At 46.2% G+C, this 25567-nt stretch overlaps 1 protein-coding gene across 3 annotated transcripts; it reads left to right on the top strand.

Moving 5' to 3' along the window:
• The first annotated feature begins 1614 nt into the window (after positions 1-1614).
• Ctse (cathepsin E) lies at positions 1615-24074 on the top strand. 3 transcript variants are annotated; one of them, NM_001429468.1, is given in 11 exon segments: positions 1615-1836; positions 1935-1992; positions 13036-13229; positions 13749-13905; positions 14437-14554; positions 15448-15566; positions 19148-19347; positions 19447-19569; positions 20992-21133; positions 21232-21330; positions 23365-24074. In NM_001429468.1, coding segments are annotated over 9 exon segments (1197 nt in total). In that variant the 5' UTR covers positions 1615-1836; positions 1935-1992; positions 13036-13155; the 3' UTR covers positions 23530-24074.
• Positions 24075-25567: the final 1493 nt, after the last annotated feature.

Below are 25567 nucleotides of genomic sequence, written 5' to 3' on the forward strand. Positions count from 1 at the left end.
AATTCACCATGGGAAGGGAGGGGGGAGGGAAAAGAGAAAGAAAGCCATGTGCAGAGAGAAGTGAGGAAAAGAGAAAGAAAACAAAATGTCTGGATTATATAGCAAAGAGCCTGTGGGGGAAGGGCAGCCCAGCCTCTGGGCTGAAAAGTTTTGGTTTTTTTTTTTATTTTTTATTTATTTATTTTTTTATTAACTTGAGTATTTCTTATATACATTCGAGTGTTATTCCCTTTCCCGGTTTCCGGGCAAACATCCCCCTCCCCCCTCCCCTTCCTTATGGGTGTTCCCCTCCCCACCCTCCCCCCATTGCCGCCCTCCCTGAAAAGTTTAAGGTTGGGGTAGGGTGTGCCAGGTAGGGTTTGAGGGATGCTGGGAGAACAGTGGTGGCCAGGTCTGCTTTGATATGTAAAATGCACTCCTTTCTGTTCCTGGGTAAGAAACCAAGCATTGTAAAGGAGGGACTATTGGATCGGAGAGGAGAAATGAGCCACCATTTCTTCTCTTCTCAAACAGGGTTCTATACAAAGCCCAGGCTGGCCTTGAACTGACAATCCTCCTCCTTCTGTCTTCCAAAGAGTGGAGCTGTTGTTTCCAACCGGGACAACATGAGGAGGTACTTGCCTTTGTGCTGATGTGGTCGCCCTTGGCCTGTTCCAGGTAAGAGGGTTCCAGGCACACAGCCATGCTAACAAGACACAGTCCTTTCTCCTTCAGTGAGCATCTGAAATCACTGTCACCTAGGATAAGAAAAAAAGGGACAGAGCCTGGGAAGAGCTAGGGTGACCAGAACAAGTCCCAAAGTAGATTTCAAGGGTGGCCTGAGATCTTGTCCAGCCTGACTTATCTCTTCAGTACCTAGTCAGTGCCTGGGATGTAGTGGGTCCTTCATAAATGCTGGATGAGTGAGTGAAGGGGGGCACTGTCACCTGCGACACTGTCACCTTTCTTTCCTCAGGTTGGCTGCAGAGCTGCTGCTACAGGATTCAGAGCAGGGCAGAGGTGTTCAGTTAGGCCTTCTCAGCTCTGTGAGACGAAACACCTCAACGTTTCTGGGGCTTGAACATCTTTCTGGTAGTTACCCAAAAATTTCACTTCTCCAAATACATCTGTGTCTCTTGAGGTTTATCACGGAGCCCATTTATTGACCGAAGCTGCCTTAAACATGGCTTTGACATGTTCAATTCTCATGGTAGCTCATTTGCAAACAGCCAGGCTGACATCCTTGTGGACTCCTGCATAAGTCCACAGTGACCATGTGAAACTGGCACCTGGTCACAGCTGGCTCAAAACAAAACAAAACAAAACAATCTTGTATTTATGTAAATAATGTCCTCTACTGACTCTGCCCATCCTTTATTTGATTATTTATTGTTTAAGGAGACAAGGTCTCATGTACCCCAGGCTAGCCTCAAGCCAGTATGTAGCTGAGGCTGGCCCCGAATTCCTGATATGTCTGTATCCACCACTCACATGGGGGAACTGGAGACATGTACCACCAAGCCTAGTTTCCTTTAGTTGACTTTAAAGTCTGTTTCCTGTTTGTCTCAGAGAGCAGGCGCACTTCCTCTAAGTGCCAAAAACCTGTATGGCCACTACACAGGTCGTTTGTTCCTCAGAACTGCAGATGCCCTGTGTGACTCCAGAAGCGGTTAGAAGGATCAGGCGTGGCTATCTCCATTTGCAGCTGAGGTGGCCAAGAGATAAGAGTTGCTTAAGGCCATAGTTAGCAAACAACAAAACGGGTTTCCACACAGAGATCGGTCTCTGAGCCTGACCATCCACTTACTGCAGGAGAACGAAATTCTTGACATTTTGGTTTATCTGGTAGCTTCAAAGGTAAGCGGTTTATAATCTTACTACAAACTTCTCTGGTAATTGACAATTTGATGGTTTAGTTAACAAAAACTCCGTGTGTTGTGATAATTTTCTGACAGGTAAAAACGGACATTTTCTAAGAAGGCTGCCATTCGCTTGTTTTGCAATTGAAGCAGAGTGAGTTTGCTACAGCAGAGGGACTTTGCATTGGATTTTGAAGTTTGTTGCGTTTCTGAAACACGGTCTTACTGTGTAGGTCAAGCTAGCCTTGAACTCCCTTCAGGTCTCTCACCTAGTTCTGGGATTGCAGGCCTAGACCACCATGCCCTCCACTCTTCATTTAAATGGTTTTTAAAATCCCCTACTATTGTTTGTGCACTGATGGAATTTGAGGTTTTGTAATAGAAGTCGTGTTGTCCGAGCGGCGCCTTCCAGTTCCCGGTTTAACTGTGTGTGATTTTATTATGTCACGTCTCCCTGTCACCAGTGGTCGTGTGGTCCACATCTGCATGTTATTTCTAAGTTAGAGTGCACTGTGTGTGAACTGTTAACTGTGTCACAGCGGTTAATAATGCATTGCTAAAGGAAATTTCTTCAGGACAAAAATAGCTGCTGGTCCAGGTGTGAAGTTACACAGCTTTGAGTCCAGCACTTGGGAGGCAGAGGCAGATGGATCTCTGTGAGTTCAAAACCAGCCTGGTCTACATAGTGAGTTCCAGGCTAATCAGAACACACAGTGAGGCACTATCTAAAAAAAAAAAAAAACATACTGGCAAAATTTCATAGCTTATTACCCATTTCTATTATAAACTCCAGAGGGCACTGGAGGGATGGTTCTATGGTAAACATTGGCCGCTCTTGTAGAGAACCTGAGTTTAATTCCCACCATCCACATGGCAGCTCAAATTACCTGTATCTCAAGCTCCAGGGGATCCCAGACCCTCTGCTAGCCTCCCTGACACCAGGCACATGCATAGTACACAGACACACATGCAGGCAAGACACCAATGCACATAAAAACAAAATCATTTTTTAAATTAAAAATAAATAAATTATAATATAAACTATTATAATTATATACATGTATTATATATTATATGCACATATATTATATAATTTGTATATAATATAATGTGTTCTATTTCTTTACATATAATATATTTTATATTAATTGTGTGGTAAATAATATATTATATTTTATATTATATTTATATATTTTATATACTATATACATTAGGTTAACATGTTGTTTCTTTCAAGACATTTAAAAGGAAAAAATGTTAAACTCAAAATAGAAAATGAAAAATCTGTCTGGAGAAAAATGTGAAATAAAATTACTTGAATTACTGATTCAACGAAGGGACCGAGAAAGACTGCAGAGTAAATATGGCATCTGGAAGCTGCTGACGTGGGTGTGTCCTAGAAACAGGAGCAGAAAGTGAATTCACCTCTGGGTTTCATTCTCGACAGTCACTGAGACTTTCAACAAAAGCTAGACTGTGCTCAGTCACTTTGTAGAAATACCCGTCATGCGCGTGCCCTTGGTGAGACGTTCCCTCAAGGAAGAAGTTTTTGCTCTATGAATAATACAGGTTAAAAGTCTTGGGAAACAGAATAAGCAAACAATTTTTCCAGACAGTATGGTAACAAATCACATAGAAACTGTTTCTTATGAGTCTTCAAAGAAGCCTACACTCTTACCGTCTCCTCGACAACAACAATGTAAAATTAATCAGCTGAGAACTAGAAAGAATGCAAAGATAAAGAGAATTTAGCATCTGTTTTTCCCCCCAGTAAACAAGAAGAAAATAAAATAAAACGTCAATGGTTTCAAATTTCAGATGTGACTTTGAAATACCTATTCCCTAATAACCACATTCTACATGATAAGGAAAATTGGCATGTTGCCGTTATACACACAGACATAAATCTCTTGGTGGACAAGACAATATCTGTCGTCCCAAAGAGTATCTCAGAAAGTCTGGAGCCAGGCTTGCTGGCACAAGCCTGTAGTTCCAGCCGTGAAGGAACCTGAGGTAGGAGGATGTGAAGTCCAAGGCAGACCCAGGTTATAGAATGAGTTGAGGGTCCATTAGAGCAACTTTGCAGAGGCCCTGTCTCAAAATGAGTTAAGTTTGGTTGAGAACGCCAGTAAGAGATTATTTCTCAATGGAATCTGGTGGAGAGTAAAGGAGCAGGACACATAGTCTTCAAATATGTGCTTGCATGAAGGTGCACAAACCCCACACACACCCAAATAAGTAATTAAATGAGTGAATAAAGGGGAGGCTGTGGAGAAAGACAACCAATGCCAACCTCCAGTCTGTACGCACAAACATACCAGCATGTGCACACATACACATGCACGGGCGCACTCATGTACGCATGCACCCACACAGAACTAAGGACTGTCAGTCATTTCTGCCTGCAGAACAGCATGCTGGGTACGGCTCTATCGCTATTGTTGCCGCCAGCATGTACTGACCTGGGTAGTATCAGTCAGCAGTGGGAAATGCACTTCTGACATCTGAAATCCAAAAGCTGCCTATCTGTGTTGACAGCAGGGGTTTCCATAGAAATAAGATGTTGGAAAAAGCAAACATCGAAACTGCCTTGGGACATTTTCCTTTCCCGTGGCAATGATTTGATGGCTAAAGTTGGCTCACAACAAATGGCTATATCCAGAGATAGACATTTTCTGTTATTTCGGAGTTTGAGGGTCTCGTCTATGCTTCACCTGGAACCGACCCGCATTTACTATGCTTCTCGTTGCACCAACACGAGGCAGGATGCAAATGTGCGCCACTGAGCTTTCATTCGGGCGTGTCCCCAAGTGTTCCTTCTCTCCTCCCATAGAGACACCTTCCATGTGGCGACGTGGAGTGGGGAGGGGATAAAAACGAATGATTGGCTGTGGGTGGTGATTTGCACGGTCTTCTTTATTTTTCTACTGTACTTTTGCTTTGACTAAGACAGAGCCCCACTAGGGAACTCAGGCTAACCCCAAGCTTCCTGTTCTCCCGCCATAGCGTCCAGAGCGCTAGGGTTATAAGCACCCACCATCTCACCCAGAACATCTTTTTTGGCGGGGGTGGAGGGGCAGGGAATCTCTGTAATGAATATATCTTGAACTAGAAGAGAAACAGAAGAGAAACAGGAAGAGTAAGAAGGCAGGAAGCCATAGAGGGAGTTCCTGCCACACCCCCAGGGTTGCTGGGCCTCTCAGAGGCTAAGGATGAGGGGGATCTGCTCTGGAACAGAAACGGACTGAGGAGGACAGGGCCACGGGCCTGAGCTGAGAACTCTGAGAGAGCTGAAGCTGTGCCTCGTAAAGGATTCTTCTGACAATAAAATACAGCCATTAAATTCCTTTCCGCCTTGAGAATACCTCCCCTTTGTGGCTACAAAATTCACTTATCTTACAGCTCTGACCTTTTCTAGTAACGTCTGCTGTCTTGTAGATTGCTAAAGTGGCTTTGCAAAACAAAAAAAAAAAAAAAAAACAAAAAACAAAAAAAAAAAAAACTACTCTGATACGTGGTGAGCAGGGGTTAGACCATCTCTACTTTCCCAGAATTCTATTTATACAATGCCACTTTCATCCAGATCACGCAGCAACTGAGGCTCCTCAGAGTCACTTTGCCCTTAGCTCCCTTTGAAATTTAAATCTAAAAGCACTGTGCGTTTTGTGTAAGAGGGAAAGACATCTTTGGTGGCTTGGGGAGGATCTGCCACTAAAAGCGACTTCAAGTCCTAGGTCCTCCAGTGCTCCTCCACCCAAAGTCTGACCTACCTTCTCCATTTTTCTTTATCATTTCCTACTGGTGTCAACCTTTATGAAGAGACCAGTGGATCACTTAGAGAAGGCTGGGCCAGGATCTATGCTCCACTGCCCACCCAAGCCTCCTGCACTTCCTGCACGGCAGTGAAACTGAGCCTGCTCCTGCAACTGTCTACTCCCTGACCTACACTTTCAGCTCCCACTGTCTTCATCGCAGATACGACAGCCAGGGCATCCTTGTCATCCTGCTCCTCGAGGGTCTCAGTCAGGCGCCGCGTTGCCTGTAGGAGAGGACCTCTAAATGTGTTCATTCTTCTGACTACAGGACAGTGGGAGGGGGCGGAACCTTTCTCCTGTGCTGTCAGGAAGGCAGCTGGCAGCTTCGGGAGCCACCAAGAAGCCCCTAGGGAAGTACAAGTCAGCAAAGGCCGACTTGGCACATCAGCATTTATTAAGTGCTTACTGTATGCACCCTGCTTTGAAAGACTCTAGTTTGAGATGGTGATTCACATAAACTTCTCTTGGCAATTTCCAAAAAGGCTGGTGCTCCCGGGACTCTCTTGACATCCAGATTGCGGACATTTTTGTCCTTGTTTACCCAGGCATGTGTTTCTATGACTCACAGTGTCTGGGAAGTTGGAAGCTACCCAAAATAAGCATGAGCAAAATAAAAACACCTTTGATTTTGTCATATTGACCCAAACTGTTACCTTTGAGGTTATATTTTTTAATTGAGATTTATTTATTTTAGAGAGAGGGAGAGTTATGTATATGTATGCATGTGTATATATGTGTATGTATGTACTCCACATGTGTGCCCGGTGCCTGTGAAGGTCAGAAGGGGGTACTGATCCCCTGGGACTGGAGTTACAGGCAGTTGGCCGATGTAGGTGCTGAGGACTGAGCCTGTGTCCTCTGAGCTCTCAGCTGCTTTGTCCTCATAAAACAATTCCCTCTTATTTTCGGCTGTACAGTGCTAGTCAAGGCTCTAGACCACCTTTGGAGAAGCAGCAACAGCAGGTAGGCACCGGCTACTAAAAGAAACACTAAGAGACAGGTTTTCAGGGGTTGGGGATTTAGCTCAGTGGTAGAGCGCTTGCCTAGCAAGCGCAAGGCCCTGGGTTCGGTCCCCAGCTCCGGAAAAAAAGACAAAGAGAGAGAGAGAGAGAGAGAGAGAGAGAGAGAGAGAGAGGTTTTCAGAGCTCTGTAAACAGTGATTCTGTCCCTTTTCCCACCCCACCTCAGAATCCCAGAACCAAAGGTCAAAGGGAGAAACAGACAAGATGTGTTCCCTGGCCTGCTTTAATGTTCATTACTTAATTTCTTTTTATTTGTTCATTTACTGATTTTTGAAACATGATTTCTCAACATAGCCCTGGCTGTCCCAGAATTCACATGTAGACCAGGTACATTAAACAAACAAACAAACAAACAACAACAAGAAGAAACCTTCAAGCCCAAAAGATTAGTAGTGACTGAATCTGTAGCTTGGCCTAATTGAGCAAAATCATCTTTATTTGAAATAAAACTCATTGAGAAGAAATAATGACTTTGGAGTATTTAATTTCCAGAGAGCTGGAACAAGAAATTGTAATGCATTTGGAAAATGTATCTGTATGGACCTTCTTATAGTCACCAGCAGATACTTAAATATGAGTATGGCTGGCAGTCAGGAGTATGGTAATCTGCCTTTGAGTCAGCTGCGCCCTAGAAATCCCCCACTGGACTTGGTGCACTCTGAAACAGGCTATCAGAGCCATGAAGAAGGCCCCGAGGACCACCCAACATGGTTGTCCCTTTAATGAAGCAGCTTCCCGGCAGGTTCAGTAAGCAGGCTGACCCTGTACCAGGCTTCCCAGCAGATACCTGGGCTCTCGAGTAGTTCGACTTGTCAAGTTGTCAAAAAAACAGATCACCCCAGCAAGAATCCATCTGGAAGCCACCTCTCGGGTGAACAGCTATCAGAAATATCCCCTAATCCTTGAAAATGAACTTGAGGTTTTCTGCCCGCCATGTAACACAGACCATGCTGTCTAGAATGTAGTGCCAAGTACATTCTAGAAAACTAGGGACATGAAGAAACAGCAGTTTTCAGGCTTGGGTTTCTGGTTTTCTTTCTGGGTGCTGGGGATTGAACCTAGGGCGTTGGGCACGCTTAGTAAGCACTCAACCACTGAGCTGTAGGCCTAACCCCCTTTCCCACTTTTCATTTGGATACATAGTCTAATTAGCTCACTGATCTTTCTATATTCCTGTCATGGCCTCTCAAGTAGGGACTATCAGCTTGCAACACCAGGTTGTTGCTATTTATAACATGTATTTATTGTGTGCATGCGTGCATGTGTATGTGGGGGGGGGGTTGTAGTACACACCCATGCCGCAGCGCTTATGTGGAAGTCAGAGGGTAATTTGAGGGAATCCGTTCCCTCCTGGGTCCTGGGAACTGAACTCGGGTCCTCAGGCCAGGCAGCAATAACTTTCTCCCTCACAGGCCCTACCACATTGCTTTTTGCTGCTGTTTAACAAATTCTTATTGAGGAAAAACTTCCTCTAATTCTAGTGGTAAAGAATTAGGGACCAAACTCCCAAGATAACCAAATGTGACTGCCCTTCCAGCAGTAGGGCCACAAATTGTAAAGGTTTTCTTGGTCTTTCAGAGGTGGGATGCAGGTCTAGAAGGTGAGCCAGTGCTCTCAGACCCCAACTGGCTGCTTCCCACACTATCTCAAAGTCTGAGACACTTTGAGGATCTCCTTCCCATTCCAGATGCAGGCACAGCAGGATGTACCAAAGGGGGAGGGGCAGTGCAGACTCAAAAAAAAAAAAAAAAAAAAAAAAAAAGAAAAAGAAAAAGAAAAAAGAAAGAAAAATAAAAAGGAAATGGAGCCATATGTTTGTGTTTGGGCCCTCTACCTCTAACAGTGGAGTGGCTATTGGAGTTTTCTGAACCTCAGTTTCTTCATGTGGAAAAGTAGAGGAAACAATGCCTTGGAAATATATTGATCTTAGCATTGCACAGGCACATCTGGTAGCCCAGATGTCCTATCAAAGATACCCACCCCCAAGTCCTGGAATTACAGGGGCTGGCAAGGTGGCTCAGCACTTAAAGGGAATTGCTGCCAAGTCTGATCGATGACTTGTGTTTGATTATTGGTACCCAGATAATGGAAGGAGAAACTCCCTCAAGCTGTCAGACCTCTACAAGCATGCTAAGGCATATATGCACACACACACACGCGCACACACACACACACACACACACACACAAATGAATGAATGAATGAATGAATGAATGACTGGATGGATGGATGAGTTTTAAAGAAAATACCAGTGAGCCATCTAGGTGAGCAAGTGAGTACTCCAGGTTACTGTTAGAGCCTTCCTTTATGGGGTGAAGGAGGAGGAGTCTGGTTACTAAGGAGTGTGCCATAGATAATTTTGATTGACAGCTTCCATTACATAAAGCCTTCGAGCATTGTGCACGTCTGCTAAGGCGTGGAGGCTTTTCCACAAGGGAGTTTGTTGAATCTAATCAGATGCATGTCTCGGCATCTTGGAACAGACATCATTTTAATTGCTCTTTTGACTGTGATTTCCTCCTATAGACGGCCCTCCCTCCCTGTTTGAGACAGGGTCTCGCTATGTAACTCTGGCTGGCCTGGAACTTGCTATGTAGACCAGACTAGCCTCCTCTTCACAGGTCCTCATGTCTCTGCTTGTCTCATGCTGTGCCCCTCCATGTCCTGCACACACTTCCTCTTTTATAGCTGAAGAATCTGAAACTCAAAAAAAAAATATCGACGGTATCACGAACCATTTGGTAGGACTCAAACCCTGCTTTGTGTGCATTCAAGCGCATAAGTCACTATGCAAGAAGCAGGGCACGCATATGCGTGCTGGAGAGTGGAGCAGCATCTGGGCAGGAAACCTCCACGGTGCCTGCGCCCTCTGCTGGCGACGCCGCTCAATTTCTGGTGTAAAAACCGACTTCCCGGAATACAATTGGTGGCAGTTGTAGAAATAACTCAAACTGACTGAGTTCTGGGGAGGCCAGAGTCTTCTGATTCCCAGTTGCATGAAAATGGGAGTCTTTAAAGAAAAAAAAAACCAAAGGAACAAAGGCGTGTCAAGTGCCAAGTTCTCTGTTTCTGCATTAGACAGATGAAGGAACAGACATTTTATTTTTTCTTAATTCAGTCAGAGAGGTGTGCAGGTGTCATTTTTGCACCCTACAAGAGGTACGGTAGTGAATCTTCCTGAGCGGCTGATCGAAGGCAAGGCAGAAAATAGCTTTTAAGACATATAACAAAGAGGTACACAGTGAGTAACCTTGGGTAATGGTGAAACCACGTCTCAAAGAACAGCACATTTTTTTTAAAATATAAATTCGAACATTTGTTACCACATCAGGCCCCTACACACACCTTTTATTCCAAGCCTACAAATCGTCTGTTGTGGCAGAGATGAATCTCCCCCTCTTTCTTTAGCTTCCCTATCTTCCTCTTTCAGAAGGAGGTTCTAGAACGTAAGACCCCCTAGAAGAGTGGTTCTCAACCTCCCTAATGCTGTGACCCCTTAAAATAGTTCCTCATGTTGCGGTGACCTCCGACCACAAAATTCTTTTTATTGTTGCTTTGTAATTGTAATTTTCTACTATTAGGAATCATAATGTGCTATAGATTGTAATATAAATATAGACATGCAGGATCCCTTGTAAATAGCTCCTAAAGGGGTCTCAATAGACGCACAGGTTGAGAATCCCTACTACGACCCCTTCAGTACAGTGCCATGGTTAGGAGCATCAGCTTTAAAGTTGGGCAGACCTGGGTTTGGGTTCGAGTTACAGCCCTGCATAGGAATCACCCTGTGTCTCCGCCACCTCATATGTGAAATGGCTTTAAATGTCCTCGAAGGACTGGTGCAAGACCTCATCTTCAGTCCTTCAGCATAGCGTCTAAGGCACAGCTATGCCCTCCCCACTGTTTCTCGTTCTCGTCATTCAACGCAACCTCTTCAGTTTAGACATGAGGTTCTGAGAGAAATGACTTTATGGCCAGGCGGTCAGTTAAGGCAAAACCAAGGGGATCCTTGGCCAGTCTCCCTCTGCCTTGCCACTTGTGGCACAGTGGATTTTCCTTTATCCCTTGGCTTTGAGCAGAAAGAGGTTGAGACATTTTCTAAATTCCTTGTCAGGGTCATTTTGAGCTGATGCCATTGCCAGAGACAGACGGAATCTCCTGGTATAGCTCCCTGGGATCAGGAGCTGGCTGGCATCCAGAGTATCCTTAGACCAGCTGACTCCCACGTAGCACTGCGCAGCTGTCCCCTGTCATTACTTTATCCTCTGCAATCTGAAACCTTAAAAACGAGAAGCTAATTAGGTATTGTCACCACCAACAGCTTCCCCACGTTCTGGGAACTGTCAAACCCCTGCATGCAGCCAGCCTGGAGAACCCTCTTCTCGGGGTTCCTTTGCCCGTGCTGAGAGACGGGATGGCTGCCTACATAGTGTCCTCTGCCCCATGCCAACGTCTAATGTTCTCTCTGATTTTCCCAGAGGTCACACACACATAACCACCCATAAGTCTAGGGCTCACACTCTCCATAACAATGGTCCACAGTAGTTTTCCATTTCAGACTGGGAGGATCCACTGAGCCAGGTGAGGGGCTGTTCCTGTTTCCAGAAAGGACAGAGCCCATCAGCTCTGACGAAAGTCCCCACAGTTCTGCTCTCAATCTTTCTCAGACTTTCCCAAACTCAGCAGACCCTATTAACAGACAGGCAAACTTCCTCAGGGTCAAGTAACTCATAGTTACCCAGAACTCATTTAAACATGATCCAACCTAACCTATACATTTGCTAAACAGATGGGGAGAGGTCCGAGATAGAGAAAGAGAAGGCTCAGGTATGCTGGCATCAATAGCTCGGTCTAGCAATTAAGGGACTTGGGTCTCCCTAACTCAGCCCTAATGACCTGTGCCATTGGTGATCACTTAATCTCTCTCCGATCGGGTTCCCATCCGCTGTGCAAGTGGGTTGGTCTTGAGGACCTAGAAGAAATCTTCCAGCACAAGGTTTCCTCAGTGACAATGCCCCTGGGATGTGTTAAAGTGTTTTCAGTATATCCACACTCCTTCTTTTGTGCACTTAACCTTCCTAAAAACCCAGACGTTGTTGCTGAGATGTCTGATCAGGCAACTGTGGGCAATCACGACAGAGCTTGGTTCTGGACGAGTGACCGGAACTCCCGGCCCCGCTGCAGCATGCTGCTCTTCCGGAGCAGGCAGACCCCTCACCCTGTGGGCAGTCAGAGGATGGGCTCCCAGGAAACGTAAACGCTAGGGAGGTATGGTGACTTTGAGGACAAGGGAAAGCTGGCTTTGTGTTTTCCTCCACTTTTGGGTGTCTCTACAATATTTTGGATCTCACGAAGGGTTTGGCCTGGCTTCAGACTGAATTTTGCCTTCTCCTAGGCATCAGAGATAAAAATGCAAGGTGCTGGCAGTTTGCCATAACACTAGCTGGCATGGACAGAGGTAACCGGAACCCAGGTACCTCATTATTTTATAAGCAGCGCTCCCTGGGGGTACTGGCCTTTCAGACCCAGCTCAGAGGCCATTGACTGGAGTCCAGTTAAACTTTTCCCTCTGTCACCCTCTACCTCTCTTAAGTCAGGAACGTTGAGGAAAGGACACCCACAGGATGGGGTTGATGGTAAGAAAACTTGACTTCCCAATCTCCAGGATCATGAGAAAATAAATATTGCTTAAGCCACTGACTTGTGGCACGTTGTTCTGGTGGCCCTGGTATACCAGCACAGGCTCGCTCCAGACCTGGTCCTCCTTTATGCCTCTTCACTCCCTTCTGTACGAACCCCAGAGCCAGACTCAATATGTCTGGAATCAAGAACACTTGCCCCACCAATCTGTAGCCAGACTGTCCCATTTCAGGACCTTTGGGGAGCACTGACTTGCTCTGAGTAGGACAAATTTGCTTTGGGAGCCTCTGGAGGAATGAAGGGAGGATAAGCAATATGGGGACAAAAGCCTGGCTAAGGCTTTGAGCTATAATCCTGCTAAGCATATGTCATTTTACTTCTGCCCTTCTGGAATCTTCAACTTGAACCTTCATAGTGGTGGTTCAACAGGGTGGGACCCTCGTCCACTTTTGCTCCTTTAGACAATAAACATGGGGTTTCTTAAAACCAATGTTGCATATCTGAAGACCTAGGGAGAGCCAGTAACTGCAACACCCCTCATTTTCAGAGAGCACACACACACACACACACACACACACACACACACACACACACACAAGTTTGCCCTTAGCTCCCCAAGCACAAGAAAGGGACACAGGGGCAGACAAGGGACGTCCTATTACACATAGTGTTTACTCTGGGCATGGCTATTGACTCCAGACCTTATCATTGGGTCCTCAGACTGGGCAGGGCAGGTCTGGGCACCAGGAAGAGCTGGTGCTCCTGCCCTGTGCACAAGAAGAAAGAAAGGTGGAAGGGAGATCGAAGCAGAGTGAGAGAGAAGCTGCCACTCACACCACAATGAAACCTCTCTTCGTGCTGCTGCTGCTGCTGCTGCTCCTGGACCTGGCACAGGCCCAAGGGGTGCTGCACAGGTAAGGCCCTGTCTCCAGCACTGAGTTCAAATGAGGCATCCCCGAACCCCAGCTCAGGGCTGCCCGGGGGAGGAAAGCTAATGAGGAAACGAAAGGAAGAAACTGGGATTTCATGGGAATTCCTAGAGAAGATTCCCCAGGCCTCTGTTGTTCAAAGGTGTGTTTCCATAGCTGGGACTTTTAACTCCAAGCTTTTAAATACATTCCCGACGGAGCCTGAGCACTGTAATCAACAGGGTCCTTCCATCCTTTTAGTTCAGCCCTATATGGGGTCAGATCAAACTACAGACTGTGTCCTACCTCTTATTCCCTAGAAAATCTCAAAGGACCAATGCCCAGGAGGGAGAGCCTTTCCTACTCAAATTCTGAGTCTGCAGGACAGAGCCATTTGCAACTTCAGGCCACACCTGGTCTCGAAGGTCCCCTCCTGGGCCTTGCTGTAGTCAGGCTCTTAACTAATGCACAGGTACAGAGGCAGTGGGAGAAGAGATGCCCCTTTACATCCTGATTTTTCTCCAGGGTGCCCCTCAGAAGACATCAGTCCCTCCGGAAGAAACTACGGGCCCAAGGCCAGCTCTCAGACTTCTGGAGATCTCATAACTTGGACATGATCGAATTCAGCGAGTCCTGTAATGTGGATAAGGGTATCAATGAGCCCCTCATCAACTACCTGGATGTAAGATTTCTTGGGTTGAAGCCTGGGGACACTGGGTGTAGGGAGGAAGGCTGGGGCCTTCAGCGGGAACCAGTGGTGCATTGGTGACATCATGATCGGGCATGTATTTCTTTGCGTGGAGGGTTCAGATAGACAATCCCCCAGTCTATGTCTACTCTGTAAATCAGGCTTCAACATGACCCAGTGTGCAGGACTTTCTTCAAGAGGAAAGAGATAAACATAACATGCGTTCCAAAAACAAAGGCCCTTACCATGTGCCCAGTTGGGCATTTTACGAATGGGCAAAGGCATGCTTGATTTGTCACATCCCCAGGTCCCAGGTGGCATTATGAGAATCAGGATAACGAGAGAAGAATGGAACCAAGTTTCCCAGGCTATCTTGTTTCCTTCCTGGTGGTCCTTGCTCTGTTCCTTCCGTCATTTGTCCCCAGGCTTGCCTCTTCTAGGCTCTGTAGATTGGAGCCTGTGGTACTCCATGTTCTAGTGCCCTTCTCCTCCGTTCCGCCCACACTCTCTCTCCCCTCCCTACAGATGGAATACTTTGGCACCATCTCCATCGGCTCCCCATCGCAGAACTTCACCGTCATCTTTGACACGGGCTCATCCAACCTCTGGGTCCCTTCTGTGTACTGCACCAGCCCAGCATGCAGTAAGTGGGCTGGCAATGGCGAGAGCCACTTCATGGAGGCTAAGATCGTTCCTTGTGTCGCGGAGAGACTCGGGTTCCCTCCACTTGTCCTCCCTGCCGTACCGGCTCCCCCTTCCTATCTCTGTTTGGTGTGCCTGGGCCAGGGACAGACATGAAAGGCAACTACCAATCAAGATAACAACCTTTGTGCTCGTCAGAACTGATGGAGAGAAAATTACCCATTAGGAAGAGAAGTCTTTGACTTGGTGACTCACTTCCTTTGGAGCACCCAAAGGAACATGGGGGAAAGTTCCTTAGGCCTGTACCTGAACAGATAGGTAGATTGAATTCTAAGGAAAACTGTGCACCTGCTTCAGGGAGGCCCTGATGCACTGGCTGGCTCCCCTGGAGGTGTGGCTGGGGGACACAGTGTCGTGGGTGTGTCCATTCAGCCAGAGATAATGTAGGGGCTACATAGAGGTTAGAAACAGAAGCCCTAAACAGAGAAAGCTTGTTCTGTGTGGGACACATCTCAAGGACAGAAGCTCTTTGAAAGTCTGACACTAGACATTGTTAAGGTCAGGCGAGGAGTAGGAGTGATTTTCTAGAGTAGTAATTGAAACTCAGTGTGGCTCGAGCCCACACTGATGGCTGAGGCTGCCGCTGGCGCCTGGTGGACGGTGCTTATCTTGTGTCTATGAAGTCACCATGAATAACCAAGTTTGCCCAGGGACAAATATTTGGTCCCTGGTTGGGACACACCTGTGGCTAGGGAACACAGCAGCTCAGTAGTAAAAGGCCATGATATGCCTGTCCAGGAAGTCCGGTCTTCCACCTCATTGGGGAGCCGAGGGGGGTCACTCCATCTCTCTGGGACAGAGGTGGAAGACTGGAGCAGCATTCTTTCTTTCCAGAGGCACACCCGGTGTTCCACCCATCGCAGTCCAGCACCTACATGGAGGTAGGGAATCACTTCTCCATCCAGTATGGTACTGGGAGCCTGACAGGAATCATTGGAGCTGACCAAGTCTCTGTGAGTACAGTCCCCACATCTTGCCCCAGAACTAAGCACAGGGGTAGCAGGATGTGAACCAGAGGCCTCAGGGGCACCATTTCAGCTTTGCCTTGGGAAGAGGTAGACAAGGCCATTTCTAGGGCAAAGGATAAATCCTACCTGAGATGGCACAGTGGCCAGTGTATGCTGAACCCTAGAGAGCAGTGTGGGACTTCCTTCATGAACCAAGGGTCGGTCAGGGCATAACGCCTGGTGTTAGGGCTGGATCAGCAAACCCTGGGCACTGAGGGGATAAGAGCAGGCTGCCATCTTGAAAGCAAAAAAGAAGTGCAAGCCAGGAGACAGGCTGGGGCTCCATTAGTGAAGTGGGAAGGCAGGAGGCAGGAATCCAACACAGGGAAGAAGCCAGGTGTCAATACCCCAAGGTCTAGGCAAGCTCCTTGAACTTCTCATGACCAGAGGTCTTGAAGGTCCCTGATTTGTAGGAATCAGAGATCCAGGGGAGTCCTGGTCCTGCCTGGATACTTTATGCAAGTGTATAGGGAGAAATAGAGACTGGCCCAGCGGGATATGCGTTATTTTACTTCTAGCATGCTCGGAAGGCCAGTAGAGCTCAGTCTCCATCAACATCCCTTCAAAACTTTGAACATGGGATACATTACTAACTGGAAAAGGGCCGCTAACAGAAAACCTCTTTTCCTCTCTGTCCCCCTCCTCCCATTAAACCTGGTGCAAGTCTTTCTGTGTCCTTATGAAATGTGTGGGATCTGAGGACTGCAGTGAGCTGGTCGTCAAATAATATAGAGCAAGGAGGACATATTAATGGCCTTAATTAGTCTCTTTAGCATAATAGGTCTCCTTAAAATACATTTAAGTGGGCTACATAGATGGCTCCATGCTTAAGAGCACAGACTGCTCTTCCAGAAGATCTCAGTTCAGTTCTCAGTACCCACTGACAGCTCACAAATGTCTGTAACTCCAGATCCAGGGGACCCAACACTCTCACCCAGACACACATGCAGGCAAAACACCAATATCCATACAAGAAAAATAAATCACTGAAACCAATTCTTTTTTAAAATTTAAGTAAAGCCAGATATGGTGGCTTGAAAGACAGCTGCGGATGAATCCCTGAGTTCAAGGCCAGCCTGGCCTACATAGAGAGTTTCAGGCCAGCTAAGGGCTACACAGTGAGATCCTGTCTCAAAATTAAAAAAGAAAAAACTTCAGTAACATCTTCTTATCAGAGAAATGCTTTTTATGTAAAATTATATAAAACAGAGCTTTCTGTTGAAATTATACATGCATATGTAAATATATTATATGTATATGTTACAGTATAAATAACCACTTGGAAGGCTGCATTTCAAACTGACACTTGTAGTGAGTCTGGAAAGCAGGGAAGGGGCTGAGATCCACAGGAGGTGGGCTATGGCACGCAGCTTGTTGCCTCTCTGCTAGCTCCCTTGAGTGGAGCAGGGAGCAGCCAAGCCCATAGCAACTACAGCTACAGCGGCCTCTCTTTCGGGACTTCTGGCTCTGGGTCCAGGTGTCCATCTGCCTCTGTGGCAGGATCAGCTTCTGCTGTAACACATGCCTTCTCTGAGTATAGAGGCTTGGGCAGTGAGAGGACAGAGAGGTGCCAGGCCATCTCCTCAGGTTGCAGTCGGTATCTTTCCCACTTGGCACGTATCTTCCCTCTGCTGCCTCATCTGTAGGCATCAGGCTGCAACCCTAGGTTAGAAACCGCATCCTAAGTGCACTCCCAACTGGCATCTGCAACTGTAAAAGGCCAAATACCATATATATATATAAAACATGTAAGTACACAGATTAATGTAGTTAATGCAGCCTGGAATGGAGATATCAGAAAAACCAGGGATCAAAGCCACTGTTCTGAGTGGCAAACACTAAGAAACAAGCCACTAATAAACAGGCACAAACCAAACCCAAAGGGAAGGGAGGGAAAGAAATAATGAGAAGGACAGGACATCAGTATAATATGAAATCCACACTATAAACAAAATCAACAATGGCACAAATTAACTGTTTGCAAAGAGCGACCAAATTGGTAACCCGCTGGCATGACTAATCCAGAAAAAACACAACAACCTTGTCAACCTCAAAACAAGATTCCAAAAACTGCTTTATATTGATATGCTTGCAATCATTTTAAACTGATGAATATCAAAACTGATATAATAAAATAGAAACCATTAATAATCTAGTATCTATTTTAAATGGTGATTCTGCTATTAAAACAAAACAAAACAAAAAAACCCTTCCCACACGGAAAACCCTAGACCCATCTTTCAGAGAATCGATAGAGTTCCTTCATAACTCATCTAATGAAACTAGAACAACTTTAATAATAAAATGTTAAAAGACTCTTATAAGCACTGGGATTTGCCAGACACAGAGGCACAGGCCTTTAATCCCTGCACTCAAGAGGCAGAGGCAGGAGGATCTCGGTGAGTGTCAGGCCAATCTGGTCAACATAGAGTATTAGGACAGCCAAGATTGAGACAGTGAGACCTGTCTCCATCAATCCGTCAACCAGCACAGTGAGCAGAGTATTTGCCTAACATACACAAAGCCCAGCATTGGATTCCCAGAGCCACAGAAACTGGACAAGGTGACACACATGTATAATCCCAGCACCCAGGAGGCAGAGGCAAGAGGATCAGAAGTTTAAGACTTCCTCCATTAGGGGAAGCCCTTGGTCCTGCTAAGACTGAACCCCCAGTGAACTAGACTGTTGGGGGGAGGGCGGCAATGGGGGGGTGGGGAGGGGAACACCCATAAGGAAGGGGAGGGGGGAGGGGGATGTTTGCCCGGAAACCGGGAAAGGGAATAACACTCGAAATGTATATAAGAAATACTCAAGTTAATAAAAAAAAAAAAAAGACTTCCTCCATTGCATAGTAAGCTCTGGGCTACAGTAGATTCTATGGAAATATATACATGTGCCAAAATTCCATTATTGATAATCAAACATTAGAAACAAACCAGCTATCCACCCACAGTATAAGGCAGTGTTTCTCAGCCTGTGGGTAGCAACCCTTTTGGGTCAAGTTGTAACAATGAAAATATAACCTATATATAATCTGTATTTACATTACAACCCATAACAGTAGCAAAATTAGTTACAAAGTAGCAATGAAAATGCTGTCACGGCTGGGGGTCACCACAACATGAGAAACTGTATTAAAGGGTGGTCCTGGCATTAGGAAGGTTGAGAACCACTGACATAGACAAAACCAATGTGGCTTGAGAGATGAGTCACTCTTGAGGAGAGATACAAAGACCGGCGGGGTATATGAAAGGACTGCTGGGGCTTTGGAATGTCCTGTCTTATTTCAGGAGGGTTACATGGAAATGTGGATTGTTATTAAAAATAGACACTGGTGCTTTCTGCGCTACATTATATTTCCATTTTTAAAGTCACATGAAGAAATTCCGTGAGTGGGATTACAGTCAAAATCTGTTGCCTATTTCCCAAAGAAACTGAGAAAGGAAGAATTGGCTTCCTCCAGAATGGAGACCCCCAGCAATCTGAGACCCTCGTTCTATTAACCTTTGTGCAATTCTCTCTCCAGGTGGAAGGGTTGACTGTGGAAGGCCAGCAATTTGGAGAAAGTGTCAAGGAGCCTGGTCAGACCTTTGTGAATGCGGAGTTTGACGGGATTCTGGGCCTGGGATACCCCTCATTGGCTGTTGGAGGAGTGACCCCAGTGTTTGATAACATGATGGCCCAGAACCTTGTGGCTCTGCCTATGTTTTCTGTCTACTTGAGCAGGTGAGGCCAGTCAAGTCAGTCCCCTAGGTCTGATCAGTGAATGAGTGCACTGTGTTTCCAGTGGCCCTTTCTTGACAACTTGCCTTTCTGTCTGTGTAGTGACCCACAAGGTGGCTCAGGCAGTGAACTGACTTTCGGAGGCTATGACCCCTCTCATTTCTCTGGGAGCCTCAATTGGATCCCAGTCACCAAGCAAGGCTACTGGCAGATTGCCCTGGATGGGTGAGTATCCTCTATGTAGTAGCTACGGTTGAATGGAAGAACAGTCACAACTCGAATTGGATTAACTGGGTGATACTGCAGGACACTAGAGCTGCAGATGCTGGGACCTCACATCTGGACTGGAGATGGGGAGGACACAAGGAGAGCCTTCCTTCTGTGTACATTTAGCCGGCCTCCCTCTTACTCACAACCAGCTACCCTGTGTTCACACAGCCTTAAGTAATTGCACAAGGCAAGGGCTGAGTGACACAGAAAAGGTACGGGTGATTTGGACTCAAAGCCTGTGTGGAAGATGAGGTGTGGTCCCAAATCACCACCACACAAAGTGGATGTGGTCAGTGTTCCGAAAGCCACCAGTGTGGCCAGCCAAACAGAGCAAGATTTCTCTGTCTGGAGACTGCTCGCAAGTTTGTTGAGGAATTGGCTCTGAAACTGAGCCTTGACGTGCATGCGAGGGTGTGGGGCAGATGGGGAAGTAGAATTGTGCACCTGATAGATATATGGCCAGCCCTGAGCTAGGTACGGTGGGAGCTTAGGGAGAACAATCTAGTTTCTGTTCCTAAGATGTTCTGGATAAAAAGTGAAACAGCTCCAGCTCTCAGTGGCTCCTTATTCTTTTCAGACGGGAAATTTACCTATTTATGCTCATGACATCGCTTTAAGGAATCTCAGTTCGTTTGCTTGGTTTTATGAGGTAGGACCTTTCCATGTAGCCCCAGCTGACCTAGAATGCTCAGGATCCTGTCAGCCTCCTGCATGCAGAGGTTACAGGTGTCCTAGGCCATGCCCAGCAGACATCTGCATTTCTGAATGAAAACAGAGTACATGTGCATACACACGCACACACACACACATGCATGCATGCATGAACACATACACACATGCATGCATGAATGCACACACATGCATGCACACGTGCATGCACGAACACATACATACACATGCACATGTGCGCACACGCACACATGTATGTACTTATGTCTAGTCAAGAAGTAAATGTTTTCCTACCATATATCTCAGTCAAAAAGCAAGTTAGGTCAGGTATAATGGCTCAGCCTTTAATTCTAGCACCCATGAGGATTGTTATGGATTTGAGATAGTCTAGACTAGATGAAACTGTCTTAAAAAGAAGCAAGTTGGCTAGGCCTGGTGGTGCACGCCTTTAATCCCAGGACCTGGGAGATAAAGGCAGGTGGATCTCTTTGAATTCAGGGCCAGTCTACATAGTGAGTTCCAGGACCACCAAGGCTTTGCAGAGAGGCCCTATCTCAAACAAACAAACAAACGAACAGATATGCTAGTTGAAATATGCTACCACTCCAAAGAGGATAGCATTACGGTGTCCTAATATGAAGGTCCCATAGAAAGCAGGAATGGCCAAGGATTGTGCTAACCGTGGGACCATGGGTTCTTTGTCCTCAGAATCCAGGTGGGAGACACTGTGATGTTCTGCTCTGAGGGCTGCCAGGCCATAGTGGACACAGGGACCTCCCTCATCACTGGCCCCCCCAAGAAGATCAAACAGCTTCAAGAGGCCATTGGGGCCACACCCATGGATGGAGAAGTGAGTGTCCACCTAGGGCGGGGGATGGCAGAGGAGCAGCAGAGTCTGTCCTTGTCTGGGGAGAGAGCCGGGTCTGAGGTGATCCTTCTCTGTTTTAGTACGCGGTGGATTGTGCCACTCTCAACATGATGCCAAACGTCACCTTCCTCATCAACGGGGTTTCATACACCCTCAGCCCAACTGCCTACATCCTGCCGGTAAGGGCTGTTTCCTTATTCTGTGAGTCCCAGTACCCTCGCCACGCACCTGCCACTTCCCCCTTCAAAGTCATCTACATGGAGATGGCTACCACTCCTCCAAGCCCCCTCCCAGCTAGTCCAGAGGATGCCAATGTAGTGTTCTCTCTGACAGAGATGGAGCTGCCTGTGGTAGAAACTCTTGGACTTCTAGTTTCCAGTTCTGCCACGAAGCAGCACCTACTCTGATACAAGACACTTAAGGGGATTTCTGATATTGCCACAAGGAATTTATCAACAAACACATTAATCCTCCCCATTACCAGTGTGCAGCTGGAGATCTTATTATCCTATTATACATAGGAGGATGCTAAGATCCTCAGAGTTAAATAAATGATTCAGATCTGACTGCGGGGGTGGGGGTGGGGGTTGGAGAGAGAGCTCAGCAGTTAAGAGCGCTTGGCTGCTCTTCCAGGGGAACCACAGTTGAGTTTGTGAGCCGCGTGTGTGGCTCACAAACCACATGTAACTCCAGCTCCAGGAAATCAAATGTCCTCTTCTGACCTCTGTGGGACACACTCGTGCATGGGCACAGATACACACTGCACACATATACATAAAAGTTTTTAAAGAGGGACTCTAAAAAGATAATGAGCTGCTTGGAGGAGGGGCCATCATTCAAATTAACTTTCCTCCTCAGGGTGAAACTTGTCTTTTATTGCAATAATTCCCAAGTTGAGGCAGAGACAGAAGTCTGGACATTTTGGGAACCTCAGGTCACTTCACATCCCCTGGGGCCTAGGTTTTGATGTTGTGCTCCTTTGACAGCACACTTTAATGTGTTGATCTTTAAGTAGAGTCCCCATAACATCAGGAACTGTGTCAGTGTCAAGATCCCAAGGAAGAGGGAGACTTTCACCTTATCCTCCCAAAGTCACCAGATATAAACAGACATCCAAACAAACAAGCATTTGCATAGCTTCATGGTAAACCACATAAGCTCTTGAGATACTCTGGAACAGCCTCTGTAGACACCATCCGGAGAACACACCACATGTTGAAACTGAGCCCTGCTCTCCAGTCTCAGTCCCCTTGCCATGAGACTAAGGGTTTCTTTGGACCCTGGGACTAAAATCACTAAGTCATAGTAGATAGAATGCATTTCTATGGCAGTGACTTTCCAGGACTTGACATCATCTACCAGCTGGGCCTCCTCTGGATGCTGAGGGATGCCTAGCTCCTATACTCTCCTACTTCTATCCAACAACAGGCTCCGTTTGTAACCTTCCCCACCTGCCAGATTTCAATCAGGGCATCTCAGCACGTAAAGGATGCTGGAATACCTTTGGATTTTATCCCAGCCCTCTCACAAGGCTGTGATTTTTCCCACTCAGCAACTTTGAGTGTCAGGTGGTTGCTGGGAAGACCACACCTGCTTCATAGAACTCAAATCTTTGCTAAACCGAGAAATACGATGGGGAGACAGGAGTGAGGGTGCATGTCTACAGTCCCAGCACAGCAGAGGCAGGAGAGAGTTCTAGACAACGGAGGTTACATAATGTCTCAAAAAAATGGGGGAGTTTAGAACCCCTTCATAGAGCAATGGATGTGTGCTTGCCTTGTGTCTCAGAGAGCCCACTCAAATGCTTCTTCCCCAGAAGAAGGAAGAGGTAATAGCTAGCCATTGACAGAGCAGATATCAAGTTGAGTTCTGCTCGAAACTAAGCCAGATTGAGTTTAAACCAATGCACTGTTAATGCCAAGCCTCCTGCAATAAGGTTCTGTTTCCACGTTTCCAGTTCTAAACTGATGGTAGAGTGTGGTTGTAAAAAAATACAGTTCTCAAATGGTAGAACACAGCAATGAAGGGAGCAAACACACCCTGCACTGAGCAAGTTGGAATATGGACAGGAAATGAGAGAAAGAGCCACCAAGCACAACGCTGGCACTCACCAACCATCCAAGACCATTGCAGTCAGCGCCACCATTCAGCAAAGCCCCCAGGACAAATCCATCATTCCCTGTCTGCTACTAAGTGCTTCTTTTGGCCCCTAGGACTTGGTGGATGGAATGCAGTTCTGCGGCAGTGGCTTTCAAGGACTTGACATTCAACCTCCGGCTGGACCCCTCTGGATCCTGGGGGATGTCTTCATCCGAAAGTTTTACTCAGTCTTTGATCGTGGAAATAACCAAGTGGGATTGGCCCCCGCAGTCCCTTAAAGAGGGCTGTATGCCTTCATGTGGATATCTGATTTAACCTTTGTAACTATCAAAACTGTCATTTCCCATGGGATGTAGCTATTCCAAACAGAGTAATCAGACCAAACAAAGCATGAGAGCCCACCCAGCCTCCCAGTCGCTGTACATGGACACACGCACCACCTCTACCATCACCATGATGAAAGTTCTGTCTATAGTCTTCATTGCTTATTGTTGACTTCCTGTTATGAAAATCTCTAAACATAGACACTAGACATAATGGTGTGATAAATAGCCACGCAGCTATGCCTCACGTCACAACCCATCCATGTGTGGCTCAGCCCCTCTATTTTCCATCCCTCTGGTTTTATGCCTCTAGATTTGTAAGCAAATTCTAAGTACCATGCCGTTCTATCTAATGTCTAATAGTCTTAAAAATCAGAATTTAAATATGTCTCACTCTCTCATAAATGTGGACCTGTTTTTACAGTTGGTTTATCTGTATCAGGATTCAAACCAGATCTATAACTGGACAAAAAAAAATCATAAACTGAATTGATTTGAAATGTCTCTTAAGTCTCTTTTCTCCTATAGAATGTCCCGTATTCAGAAATTTGTTATTCCTCATATTCACAGTCTTGCTAATTGGAACAAGGCATGGTGGTACTTCTTCAACCCATAATCTCAGCCCATAATCAAGGCCTGCAATCTCAGCACTCAGGAAGCTGAGGCAGGAGGACCACTTTAAGTTCAAGGCTTCACAGCAAGCTCCAGGCTAGCCAGGACCATACGGCAAGATTTGATCTCATAAAAAGAACAAGAAAGAATTTGAGTGGGGAGTAGAAATTGGGAGGTACCACTTGACATGGAGGTCAGCATCCATCCTTCCTTGGAAACGCTGGTTAGATCTGGGGGCCTTGATTCATGAGATTTAGAGAATCTCGATGGCATTGGTTACTTCTGTTGTATCCCATTAGGAGACGGATACTGCTGGGTATCTCTCCCCGGGTCATGTTAAGCTGGATGGGTGAGTTTAAGGCTGTCAGCCTTCACCATCTAATATAAAAGTCTCTGTCAGCAGCCACTGTGGCCACACTGAACCCCTATTGATAGTGAGGGTTTCCCAGTTCTGGAGGGTTTTTTTTCCCATAAGAATAACCTGCCTTCATCCTCCTTCGGTTCCATGTGAAATATACCTCATATACAAAACGGATGTCTACCTGAGGGCTTCCCTCCCACTTCCCTCACCAGGCGTCAGAAGTAATGAGCAGGTACCATGGAAAGGGGATGATGTAAACCTCTGCTCTGACAGTACAGTTGCTTTCGATGCTCGGTTTTCAACGACCCTTTAAGTTATTTCCTGTGAATTTTTCCATCCCATCTTATACACTTCCACCCTGCTAGGTAACCTCAGCCATTGTCCCAAAGAGTTCTCTGTGGCATGCCTATACCTTTCACTATAGATGAAAATACTTGGTAGACTACCAGGCGTGGAGAGGGATGGGGAGCTGCCCACAGTCTGTCCTGGGGGTTCCCATGGAGAAGCTGGGCTAGAGCCCAGCTTCACTCCTCAGGTAGCACTTGCTTTCCTCTTCCTCCCTTTCCTCTTCGATTCTTTTTTTTTTTTTTTTTGGTTCTTTTTTTCGGAGCTGGGGACCGAACCCAGGGCCTTGTGCTTCCTAGGTAAGAGCTCTACCACTGAGCTAAATCCCCAGCCCCCTCTTCGATTCTTTTAAGATAGAATCTACACTATTTTTTTAAAGATTTTTATTTATTTATTTATATTATGTATATGACTACACTGTCGCTGCTTCAGACACACCAGAAGAGGGCATCAGATCCTATTACAGATGGTTGTGAGCCATCATGTGGTTGCTGGGAATTGAACTCAGGACCTCTGGAAGAGCAGTCAGTGCTCTTAACCACTGAGCCATCTCTCCAGCCCCCAGAATCTACACTTTTGTTCTTATAAAATATAGAATTATTATGGAATTAACTCAAAGTAGTTGATAAGATCTGGTTTGTTTGTTTGTTTTTTTTTTTAACTAAAAAGAGGGCC

The sequence above is a fragment of the Rattus norvegicus genome, chromosome 13 (assembly GCF_021556685.1).
Source record: "Rattus norvegicus strain SHRSP/BbbUtx chromosome 13, alternate assembly SHRSP_T2T, whole genome shotgun sequence".
Classification (NCBI taxonomy): domain Eukaryota; kingdom Metazoa; phylum Chordata; class Mammalia; order Rodentia; family Muridae; genus Rattus; species Rattus norvegicus.